The sequence below is a fragment of the Zalophus californianus genome, chromosome 16 (genome assembly GCF_009762305.2).
Source record: "Zalophus californianus isolate mZalCal1 chromosome 16, mZalCal1.pri.v2, whole genome shotgun sequence".
NCBI lineage: Eukaryota > Metazoa > Chordata > Mammalia > Carnivora > Otariidae > Zalophus > Zalophus californianus.
The window spans coordinates 1,485,980-1,498,575 of record NC_045610.1 but is presented as its reverse complement, the minus strand read 5'-3'; the positions used below and the strand labels follow the sequence as shown (position 1 = coordinate 1,498,575).

The following is a 12,596-nucleotide window of genomic DNA, read 5'->3' as shown; positions in this document are numbered from 1 at the left end:
AAGATCCCAAAGGAAGTGGTTTAGGGTTGTGTGACTAAAAGTAGGTATTTCTCACGGGGGACCCACTGTCTGAAGGAGCGGGAGGATCACCTAACATCTGTGAATGGTGAACTGGCCGCCCTGTGAGGCGGTGGAATGAGTTACTAGGTTTAGGTTCGTGTGGAAGCCGTGTGACCACCTGTCTGTGGTGTTGTGGGAGTGGGGTCCTGTACGAGTTAGGGATGGGTGGTTTTCAGACCACTCTGACCTCCGTAGTAAGACACATTTCCCGTTACAACCCAGCATATATGTGTGAGCATCTGAGATACAGATTTCGTGAAGTAACGTATACCCAGGTTAAGTGTGTTGCTGGTAGTTTCTATTATATTTCATTCGTTTGAAAAAGTGGGTTGCTAATCACTAAATTTAACAACTCATTAAAGGATTGAGGCTCAGTCCGAAATGCACTGGACTAGACTAATCTCTGAAATCCTTGCAAAACTATGGTCTTGTGATTGTTCTACTCAGTAACCTAGACCTAAACATTAGACCCACAAGATTCCATCCACACTGCAGGTCCTTGGTGGCTGTCATTAATTTTGATCATCAGTATCTTTAGGGAGGCTGAAAATGAGAACATACTCTTACGTCTTGATTCTTCTCACCTCTGCCCCGTACCCCACCCCCAGATCAGGTTTTCCATTGTTTCTTTTCTTAAATTCATCTCTACCTTTTTGAAGATTCTCTTAATACATTTTCATTATCTTGTTTTCCCTCTGAATGGACGTTTGGTGCCAGTTTGTTCTTTCACTTAGTACCTTTCCCAATTTGTAATAATGTCTTCAGGTGCTTTACACAAACACCCACTAATCTTTAATGTAGGAACAATTGACTTTCTTATTTGAAACCCGTGATCTTAAAAGTGTTCTTTTATCTGAAGTATTTTGACACCTAATTGCTTTGAGAGTTACAAAAAAGAAAAAAAAAGGAGAAGTAAGACAAAGTAAGGTTTTTCGTTTTGATTCACAAAAGGAAGAAGGCTAAGAAGCTCTTCTGTGTAGACCTCCTAACCAGATGTGATTCTGTTTTAGAACTGGTTTATCTGAGTAAATGGACAAGGGAAAATACTGCAGTTCCTTGAAGTTGCTAAAGTCTGGTATTTTGGAGATCATATAAAGTGAAATGGGATTATGTGAAGTGAAATGGCAGCCTCTGTGGTACCAAAGAATCAGGATTATTCAGTCATATAGACAGAGTGATTCCCAAATGCCCCGTCTGTTTGCCCTAATACCGTGAAACAGTTGGTAACATAGCCATTATCGGCCATGGGTCTGTGATGACTAATCCCTGCTAGCCCGCCCACTGGATGGTTGCCTCTCCCCTTTCTCCTGATGTGGGCTAAGTACTCGTGGATTTACTTAAATAGTAGCCTAAACAAAGCACCGCTGAGTGGGTACATGTAGTGTGATGATAATCATTTTTAGTAATTCCTAAAAGAAGTTGTACATGATGAGTTTTTGGAGCACCAAGAGAAGGTAATTTGCTAGCTGGAAGGCCACTTCTGAAACAGAAATTAAGAGGTTATTTTTTAGGACATTTATCTATTTTAATAAATTGTTCTGGGAAAATTAAGTGTACCTTATAAAAATGATTATTTGGTGTGTTAAAACATCTTAAGACCATTGAGGTAAATTATATGCACTTTTTATGAGCAGAGAGACTGCGATGTAGTGGTAAGATACAGTTAAAATGATTAAAAAAAAAGATGCACTTCATCACCTTTTTAATTTAAATCAGTGTAATCAGGGTGCCTGGGTGGCTCAGTTGGTTGAGCGACTGCCTTCGGCTCAGGTCATGATCCTGGAGTCCCGGGATCGAGTCCCGCATCGGGCTCCCTGCTCAGCAGGGAGTCTGCTTCTCCCTCTGACCCTCTTCCCTCTCGTGCTCTCTATCTCTCTCTCATTCTCTCTCTCTCAAATAAATAAATAAAATCTTTAAAAAAAATAAATCAGTGTAATCAGTGTAATTTGTTATTATAGTTACCCTTTGCTTCAGAGAGGCAACCACTCTGAGTGTAATTTGGCATATTCTTTCCAGTCTTTTTTTTTTTCCTATGTATTTTTGGCATAGCTCATATTGGGTTGTATAATTTTGTATCTTGTTCTTTTTATTTAATATAATTTTTCTGGCTTGATATTATTCCATTGGGTGGATATTCCTACCATACTTAATATAGTTTCATTTTACCCAATGAGACACAAATTAAGACTTTTGAGTTACAGGAAATGTTCAGATTCTTTTGTTCTACTGCAGTTATGTGTTTGTTTATTTAAGGTGTTTTCTTGGATCTTGAACATCTTTAAACAAAAAGACTCTGGTTGTAGTAATATTTGACTTAGACTGTTTTTCTTCTATTGCTTATGTCTCATCAAACTTAATACAGTTTGGGACTTAAAAATATTTTTAAGTTATTACGTGTTCTCCCATTCATATCAGGATTAGGGAAGGTGATATATATAAGAATTACTGAGTCTTCATTTATTTACCATATTATTCTTTTTTTCTTTTTCCTTTATGGTTTCTTAGGTCAGACATTTTGAGTAATTGATGTAATAATTTTTCCCTTTGGGTGTCAGGCATTAAAAATAGCCATTGCATAAGATAGTTTTCCCTTTTTTCTTTTTTCCTTTTTAATTTTTTTTAGAGAGTGTATGCAAGGGAGGGAGAGAGAGACAGAATCTTAAGCAAACTCCACACCCAGCGCGGAGCCCAGCGTGGGGCCCAATCTCACAACCTTGAGATAATGACCTGAGCCAAAATCAAGGGTCAGACGCTCAACCGACTGAGCCACCCAGGATCCCCAAGATTTTATTTTTATGTAATCTCTGCACCCACTGTGTGGCTTGAACTCACAGCCCTGAGCTCAGGAGTTTCATGCTCTTCCAACCAAGCCAGCCAGGTGCCCACTTTTTCTTATCCAGATGAAGGTAACAACGTGCAGAATGTGTGGAGTGGTTAAGGAAGGCTGAGCTACTAAGAGCTCTTAACTGCTAAGTTCAGAAGGCTTAATAGTTGAAGGCTGACATTAGTACTGACTTTGGTTCATGGTGCTGTGAAGATACGGGGTGATCGGGAAGAGTCTGAGCTGGAAGTCTTAAGCATGGGGACTGAGTCAGGGTCATGAGGCTCGAGTGACTTCTGGTCTTCTGTGGCTACATACAAAGTCACCTGATCATTCTGCCTTTTTCCTGTATTCCCTAAATAAATACCACTAGTTTAATAATTGCAGATAACATTTATCAATTTCTTTCTAAACGTCGGGCTAAGTACTTTTGACATGAACCGTTAGCTAGTTATTGTGAACTTGGTGGTGACCATGTTAGAAAAATAGTATAGTACTTTGTGTGATGAGAGCTATTTTCAGTTTACTTTGTGGTTGGTCGCTAATGTATTAGGATATGGCCATTTTAGACTTCTCTGCTGTCTTATGCAAGGTGAATTGATTTTTCCAGATATAGCAGTAGAGGCATTCTTTTTTTTTTTTTTTTTTAAAGGAAAGTTGTTTTGGCCTTTTTCTTTGTTGTAGAATTGCAGTATGTTAGAAGTACTTGAGGTGTTTTTAAATTTTTTTAATTAAAAAACAAATGAGAATAAGAGAGTTGGTATATCCTCAAAGGGATCATGATTCCTGGAATTGAAAACTGTCCCAAAGCTGGAGAGAGGCAGCCAGACCTGTGGGTGTGGGCTGCATCTGCACCGTGGCCCAGAGCCAGGACGGGGTTGGGAGTGCTGGAAGCACGCTTAATTTTGGCTGCAGTTTTCTTTTTCTTTCTTTCTTTTTTTTTTTTTTTTAAGATTTACTTATTTAAGAGACAGAGCCCGCGAGCGGGGGGGGGAAGAGGGAGAGGGAGACAAGCAGACTCCCCGCTGAGTGGCGAGGTGGATGCAGGGCTCCATTCCAGGACCCCGAGATCACGACCTGAGCTGAAATCAAGGTCAGACGCTTCACCGACTGAGCCGCCCAGGCGCCCCTTGGCTCCAGTTTTAAAGGCTGCATTTTAGTTTTTATTGATTGATTAGCTTCGGTTCCTAAATGTAATGTTGAAAGGTATGGCCATTTTTGTGTGTGTTTTGGTGGGGTGGGGGTGTATTTGTGAGGGAAAAGGAAGGACAGAGGGATCTTGCTTTTCCTTTTTCCTTGGTTCCCCTGAGTCCTTCCTGACCTCATGCAGTAATCAGTAGCTACCCGTCATGTCAGAATGTTAAGTGAAAAGCTTGTTTATTTAACAGTTGGGATTTGGGCCATAAAAATGCCAAGAGAAATAAGTAACACAGATAACAAGTTTCCTTCGTGGTTTCAGATAGTAAGTACGAGATAACTGCCTATTTTCCCCTCCAGTGGATTCTCCATCCCTCTTTTTCTCCAAACGTTATTGAATGTTCACATTGACCGGATGTCATTCTTTGCTGTGATCTAAAAACCCTAGATATTTACTCCTCAAAATGACTCCATACCTTTAATAGCAAACAGTGGAGCTTCAACAGCCGTCCCTCCCCGTTCTGACCCGGATTGTATCCATACTGTTGCATCTGTAGTGAGGCTGGTCTGAAGGTGTTGTGGGGATGAACATGGTTTTAGGGGCTGATTTTATCAGTGCATTATTTTTTATCAGAGGAGTTGTAGAGAACTTTGAAAACCACATGGAAGAAATTAATGAGCCCGAATCTATTACTCATAGATAAATCATTGGTGCATTTTTCCCAGTCTTTTCTGTATACTGTAATTGAGGACTGGGTTGGGGGAGGGTAGGGCCTTCAGAGATAATTTCAGATCATGGTTAAAATTGTAATCATCATTATCTGGAGTGGCTTGTCCTAGAGAGGTGGGACCTCTGCTGGCCTTGGTGTTTAGGCAGGGGAGGCGTAGGACCCGCCGGTATCTCCCAGAGGGGTTCAGGCTGTTGCTTGGTGGCTGGGTGGGGCCGAGGAAGAGGTGGGGTTGGACTCCTGGATCTCCCTCCTCTTGCTTGAAGTAGAAGAACCTCTGGGTTTGCTCAGGATAGGCATTAATTTAATCAGCTGCAACCAAATTATGTAGCCCCTGAAGTCAAAATGTGTCCCGGTCCCAGACACACCCCAATTACCATGAATCTGCAAAGCAGATAATCTCCCAGTCATTGAGAGTTCATATGTAATATGCAGTTCTGTATCCTTTCTATATGAAAGGGCTTTTAATTACGATCTCAGTACAATGGTAATGAGTCCTCTTGAAATTGGGAGAATAGTTTGACTGGTATGGCTTTCCTAATCAGAAAACCTGTTAAATTTTGCTTGTAATGCTTGAGAGAAAGCAGAGGTAGCAAGATTGGGCCCAAATACTCCAGTATTTACTAACTCCAGAAGTAGATTGACATTCTGTCAGTTATACAAAGGAACTTTAGAAGCTCTCTTTTGGGAAATTTGCCTTATGTGATTCTCCATATATATGCTGTTGCACTTTATATGATTCATTCATAGTGTGTATTGTCTAACAGAAGTGAAGATTAGAATTTTCTAGAATATACTGGATCTTTGGAAGAAGCTTGACTACTTGTTTCGTTATAGAAATGTGCAGCTAGAATACTGATTTATTCTTGTGACTTAATTTATAAATAAAAGTTATTACTTGTTAACTAGTATTTTTTTTTCCAGTTTCTCTTCAGCAACGGGTAGCAGAATTGGAAAAAATTAATGCAGAATTTTTACGTGCACAGCAGCAGCTTGAGCAAGAATTTAATCAAAAGAGAGCAAAATTTAAAGAGTTATATTTGGCTAAAGAGGGTAAGTTCCTAAGTCTCTCTCTAACCCCCCATACTAAGACTGCCTTAAAATGTTGAGTTTCTTGGTAGTACAATGTTAATTTTATCATTGAACACACCTTGATTTTATTTGTATTTACACTGTAAACTAGAAGCCTATTTAGAGGTTAGAGTTAAGAATGGAATTGATAGAACACATTGGAAAATGCAGGATTCGGGTTTTTCCTGGTCTTTGAGCTTCACAGTGATACGTAATGTAGGTAAGGCTACAGCACCCTGGGACACGGCTCTCGGTGCTCTTTGTGCCTGAGAGAGAGCCCAGGCGAAGTGGACTGGGCTGTTCTAGAAAGAGCCTCGGCCATGTCACAGACTGTCGCACACACTGACACTTCATGGAGTCGGTCCCGCAGACGATCCCTTACTTAGCAGAGACCTAGGACCCCCTGTGAGGCAGATGCGGTGCTGGGCGCTGGCTGTGAAGGAGCCAGAGTCACTGGGACCTGTAACTCCTAGAACTTCAACTCGAGTGAGGAGAGAAGCGTACGGGGCAGATATGGGGGCGTATCAAGAGGGCCTGGCCCTGCAGGGTAAGGACAGGGTTACATGTTGGGCATTGACCTCAGAAAATACGGCTGTGGCTTCTGCACCCCCCCCCCCCCCGCCACCAGTGGTTCCCAGAGTGTGGTTGCCTAACAGCAGCATCAACATCAAAGTCACCTGGGAAACCTGCTGGAAATGCACCGTTTGGGGTCCTGGCTCAGACTTGACTGGCTCAGGGTCCAGCAGTTGGTGTTTTAAGCCGCTCTTCAGGTGATTCAGATGCTGGATAAAATCTCCCCGAGAGCCGGTTAGAACACCGTGAGTTGGGGCAGGGCCTGAGAATCTGCATTTCCGATGAGCTGTAGGTGCTTGCAGTACAAGGACCACAATTTGGGAGCCGCTGCTAGAGACTGGTGATCACCCAACTTTTAAATATCACTTCATGGACGCACTCCATACAGTAATTACATACACCCCTTGTACCTTTTTTAAAGTTGATGCTTAAAAATTTTTTATTTTAAATTTAAAAAGGTGCAAAAGATATAAATTCTGTATTATTGTCAACACTAAGAATTTAAATGAAAACTTCATGCTCTTAAACATATGCAGCAGAATCAGTGATTTAATATCTATCACCATTCATTTTAAAACATACGTGAATAAGCTCTTTAGCAGAAGTAAAACATTTTTTTCCCTCCTTGTGTTGGGTTTTCAGTTCTACAGCTCCCTCAGAATTTTATTCTAAAAGGTTGTTTTTTTTTCTTCTTTTTTTAGGAGCACAAGCTTGAGTGTGCGTCAGAATTTTACTTGCAGGGTTTGTTAGAGCAGAGATTGTGGGTCTTCTCCCCCAGAGTTTCTGACTTACCAGGTCTGTGGAGTCCTGGAGTTTACACTTCTAGTAAGTTAGAAGGTGGTGCTGATGCTTTTGGTTCAGGGACCACACTTTCATATTTGATGTTTGAAAGCCTTTTTTAAAGAAAATTTCATCAGACTTCTCTGTGACACAAATTACATGCATATTTCTTCTGCACTGAGTTACCATTACAGTTATTAATAAGTGCACAGTTAATCACACTGTAAATATTTTATACATTTAAAATATAATAAAGTGTAAAAATTATTGGAAATGCAGGTCTTATGAGATGCAATTGGGTCTCCCTCCCAATTAAGTCATAACCTCTGCGTGAATAATATTTACTTGTAGAAAAGGATCAGTTTCAGGTTTGTTGTTTTTTTAAAGATTTTATTTATTTGAGAGAGAGCACAAGGGGGAGTGGGGGAGGGGTAAAGGGAGAGGGGAGAAACCCAAGCGGACTCCCTGCTGAGCGCAGAGCCCAACACGGGGCTCGACCCCAGGACCCTGGGATCATGACCTGAGCCGAAGGCAGATGCCTAACGACTGAGCCACCCAGGCATCCCCAGTTTTTTTTTTTAATAGACATGAGTGCTGAGAACCCTTAGTCTCATAAATAAGTAGATGGAAATAGGTTTATTTTACTTTATTTTTTTAAGGATTTTATTTATTTGAGAGAGAGAGAATGAGTGTGAGCATGAGCAGGGGAAGGGGCAGAGGGAGAGGGAGAAGCAGACTCCCCGCGGAGCAGGGAGCCCGACGCGAGACTCGATCCCAGGACCCTGGGATCATGACCTGAGCTGAAGGCAGACGCTTCACCGACCGAGCCACCCAAGCACCCTAGAAGGTTTACTTTATGGTGATGATTATTCCATTCTCTTAAACTCTTTCTGAATTATATGTTAAGTCACATAGTCCTCAGGTTCAAAAATATTTCTGTTCTGTTGGCTGGCAACTTGATTAGGCTTCCTTCAGTTTTGTTGAAAGCAGACTTTGCAATCACCTGACCTGCCAGAGATTTATTACTTACTTATTAGTCAATCACTTTTTTATTACCAATATGGATATTTTAAATTATCCCTCTGGTTTGATATGGGAGGGGAGTTTTTACACAACGGGGCAGTGACCCATAGTCCAGTTCAGGATGGGTGGAAGGCCCGTCTCTTGTCAAGTGGGAGAAGGCTGTTGAGGAAAGGGACGTGGGCACAGAGAATCTTCACTCAAACCCTACTCTGTTTTAGGGAAGAATACTTATGAACATTGAGGATCAAGAAGTTGATTCCTTTAAAACAATATGTGTCTATGAATCCTTGAAAAATCTTTGTGTACCCCAGGGGTATATGTACCCCACTGAAGATCACTGCCCTGCAGTGATGTTCTTCAGACTACAGGTTGTAACCCTCTGATGGATAAAAAACAATTAAGTGGGTTGTGACCCACAGTTTAAAAAAAAAAAAGGAATAAAATGGAAAATAACAGCACAATATACTTGGTAAGATTCAGTTGAGTCACATGGACTGTTTTGTGTCAGTGACACACAGAGGTGTATGTATAGAGTTGTGATATGAATATGTTTTTTGCTGTGAATTGTGGTCAGAGAAGTTTGAAAGCCAGTATTCCATAAGATGCAGCGTTCTTCGGCCTCACCGAATGCAGCCAGGACTTGCAAAGGCTTGCTGCCTGCATTACGCGATGGGTTCCGTGTTCCTGTGGCTTGTGGGAGGGCTGTTTCTGTGTTTGATTTGGTTCCTTCATAGGCCGACACGGAGATGGGAAAGCTGGTGTTTCCTATCTCGGCATGGTGGCGCTCTGCAGGTTACCATGGAGGTAGGGATGACTGAGATACGGTGTTATCTTAAAAAAAGTAGAGTCTTCTGGAGCAGATAATACATTTTGCACAGTATCGTCGTTTGAATATATGTTGAGTGTCATGAGAAAGAAGTTATGTCCAGTTCTTCAGTGTGTTTATATGACTTTGTTAATTCTCCCTTATAAAACTTATTTATTTCTTTTTCTTTTTCTTTTTAATTTCTTTTTCTTTTTTTCTTTTTTTTAAATTTTATCATGTTAGTCACCATACAATACATCATTAGTTTTTGATGTAGTGATCCACGATCCATTGTTTTCATATAACACCCAGTGCTCCATGCAGTATGTGCCCTCCTTAATACCCATCACCGGGCTAACCCATCCCCCTCACCCCCTCCCCTCTAAAACCCTGTTTGTTTCTCAGAGTCCATAGTCTCTCATGGTTCATCTCTCCCTCCGATTTCCCCCCTTCATTTTTCCCCTCCTTCTCCTAATGTCCTCCAGGCTATTCCTTATGTTCCACAAATAAATGAAACCATGTGATAATTGACTCCCTCTGCTTGACTTATTTCACTTAGCGTAATGTCCTCCAGTCCCATCCATGTGGATGTAAAAGTTGGGTATTCATCCTTTCTGGTGGCTGAGTAATATTCCATTGTATATACGGACCACATCTTCTTTATCCATTCATCTGTTGAAGGGCATCTCAGCTCTTTACAGTTTGGCTATCGCGGACATTGTTGCTATGAACATTGGGGTCCATATGGACCTTCTTTTCACTATATCTGTGTCTTTGGGGTAAATACCCAGGAGTGCAATTACTGGGTCATAGGGTAGCTCTATTTTTAATTTGTTGAGGCACCTCCACACTGTGTTCCAAAGTAGCTGTATCAGCTTGCATTCCCACCAACAGTGTAAGAGGGTTCCCCTTTCTCCACCAACCTCTCCAACATTTGTTGTTTCTTTCCCTGTCCATTTTTGCCATTCTAACTGGTGTGAGGTGGTATCTCCATGTGGTTTTGACTTGAATTTCCCTGATGGCTAATCATGATGAACATTTTTTCATGTGTCTGTTAGCCATTTGTATGTCTTCTTCAGAGAAGTGTCTGTTCATGTCTTCTGCCCATTTTTTGACTTGATTATTTGTTTTTTGGGTGTTGAGTTTGAGAAGTTCTTTATAGACCTTGGATACCAGCCCTTTATCTGTAGTGTCATTTGCAAATATCTTCTCCCATTCTGTGGGTTGCCTCTTTGTTTTGTTGACTGTTGCCTTTGCTGTGCAGAAGCTTTTTATCATGATGAAGTCCCAAAAGTTCATTTTTGCTTTTGTTTCACTAGCCTTTGGAGATGTATCTTGAAAGAAGTTGCTGTGGCCGATGTCAAAGAGGATATTGCCTTTGTTTTCCTCTAGGATTTTAATGGATTCCTGTCTCACATTGAGGTCTTTCATCCATTTTGAGTTTATCTTTATGTATGGTGTTAGAGAACGGTCGAGTTTCATTCTTCTGCATGTGGCTGTCCAAATAAAACTTATTTTAACCTTGAATTGATGAGGCACCACTTTCAGCTGCGCAATGGTGTGTCCTTGTCAAGAGGACCTGCGATACCTTTAACGTATATGCAGGGCGTCACGGCAGTACACCTCTGACGGCGTTAGAGCTCACTGCCGACTGGTGGCGAGGTCCTGTTTCCCCTCCACTCACACCAGCAGTCCTTTTTATAGCTTTTTCTTTCAGTCTTGGCTTATTCAATAAACTCGTTAATCTTGCCCCAAGTTTGTTCATTTTGTTTTCTGTCCCCAAATAAAGCTGTTAGGGCTTCCTTTGTTTTCTTTTCTTCTTCTTTTTTTTTTTTTTTTTAACATTCTTAGTTTATTGATCCTCTCATGAAAAATCTGCACAACCACCACAGATAAAGCTGCCACAGCATCTTTGCTCCTTCTGTTGTCCAATCTCTTCTTGCCAGCACCAACATTGGCTTTTGCAGCCCCCCTGACTTTCTTCATTCTGTTCTTGCGTTTCTTTCGCTGTTTTCTGGATGTCTTTTTCTTCTCATACAGGCCATGTCTTGCAAGTCTGTGTTTGGGTTCATTTTTCTTTGCATAATCCAAGGAATCATAAATCATGCCAAAGCTGGTTGTCTTGCCACCACCAAAATGGGTTCTGAATCCAAACACAAATATGACATCTGGTGTTGTCTTGTACATTTTGGCTCGTTTTTCCCGAATTTCTGTCTTAGGTACTGTTGCCTTTCCGGGGTGAAGAACATCAATGACTGTCTGTTTCCGCTGAAGTAGTTGGTTAGTCATGAACTTCCTGGTCTGGATAGTTACTGTGTCGTTCATGATGGCGGCCAAGCTTCAAGCAGCCGGGGAAGAAAAGAGCTTCCTTTGTTTTCTTATTTTCTTCTTTTAAATTATAAAATGGACTTTCTTATAAGATTCTGAAGAAATGAAAATGACCAAGCACCTCTCGTTTCTGAAATACACGATCATTTGCAGTCTCTGTCTCTGATCCAGACAGCTTGTAATGTGGATTCGCTCAAAAAACATCGTTGGTATGTTAAAATTGCCCTAAGGACATCTGGGCCTAAGAAATAATGTGTTGTATCTTTACTATCTGGAGTTCTTGGTGAACTCCAGCTGGCTGTTGAGTTAACTTTTCACAAAATTTCAAAAGGACTAGTGTGATCCTTTTTGAGAGTTTTTGGTGTCATTTCTAAAGAAAATGCATAGTGTGTAAAAGGCAAATGTTGATTCAGTTTCGGTCTTGGCTGTTTGCCTATGTCTCAATGGAAATACAATTTACGGATGTCCTGTAAAGCGGAGCTTCTATTATGGCATCTGCTAGGAAGTGTAAACCTAGTGGTTTATAGTGGTTGCACATGGTAGCAGTAGAAGTCATGGATTTGATGTGTTCAGCAGTCTTTATCTTTTAGCAGACCAGGTCAAGGTAACTCTTGAAGTCCAAATACCCGTATTTTTGTATTTGGAGAAGAGCTGAAGTATAAGTGCAGACAGTAACGATGGAGGCCAGTGAAAGGGGCTGTTACCTTTGGGCTCCTCTTGCTGCCTGTTCCTGCCTTAGTACCTACTCTCGTCTCAGCCGACTTCAACTGGGAATGTTCAAGATTTCTGAAAGCTTTGTTGCCTTCCCGCTGAACTTGAAGGAAAACTATTTAGCTTTTAAAAAGAAGTATTTGGTTGGGCTTTCTTTTTTAGCCAACTTCAGTATACAGCTTGGCACTACAACGGGGTTTGTGTTTTGGAAATCTTCAGTCTTGGGCAATAAGAGAAAGCCTGTTACGTGAAGCAGCAAACAGAAGGCCATAGAGTTCTGAATTTGAAGGAAAATAGGAGGGATATAGCACGCGTGAATCACCAGAAGACTCCAGTTTTCTAGGGGTGTTCACAGGGATTTTATATGTGCTCATAACTCTATAAAGCTAGGATGCTGGCTAACCAGAGTTTCAATAGTTAGAAGCTAGGTTAAGGAAGATATCTGTGGTCCAGATGCCATAATCTTGCACTTAGATATGGAAATAAAACTAGGGTATATTAAATAAAATTAAAGGTCCTTAGAAGTCTTAGAAACAACAAATAAATTGAAATAAGGTAA

At 41.0% G+C, this 12,596-nt stretch overlaps 1 protein-coding gene across 6 annotated transcripts in view; it reads left to right on the top strand.

Moving 5' to 3' along the window:
* RABEP1 (rabaptin, RAB GTPase binding effector protein 1) overlaps positions 1–12,596 on the top strand; it is a 100,313-nt gene that overhangs the window by 30,376 nt on the left and 57,341 nt on the right. For 3 of the 6 annotated variants that reach the window (XM_027625029.1, XM_027625026.1, XM_027625027.1), the window contains exon 2: positions 5,671–5,799. The exons of 1 other annotated variant lie outside the window; for it this stretch is intronic. In XM_027625029.1, the coding sequence (XP_027480830.1) occupies positions 5,671–5,799 (129 nt within the window). Of the gene's footprint in view, positions 1–5,670; positions 5,800–7,091; positions 7,216–12,596 lie in introns of all 6 variants that reach the window. 2 more of the 6 variants (XM_027625025.1, XM_027625028.1) reach the window with 1 other exon arrangement.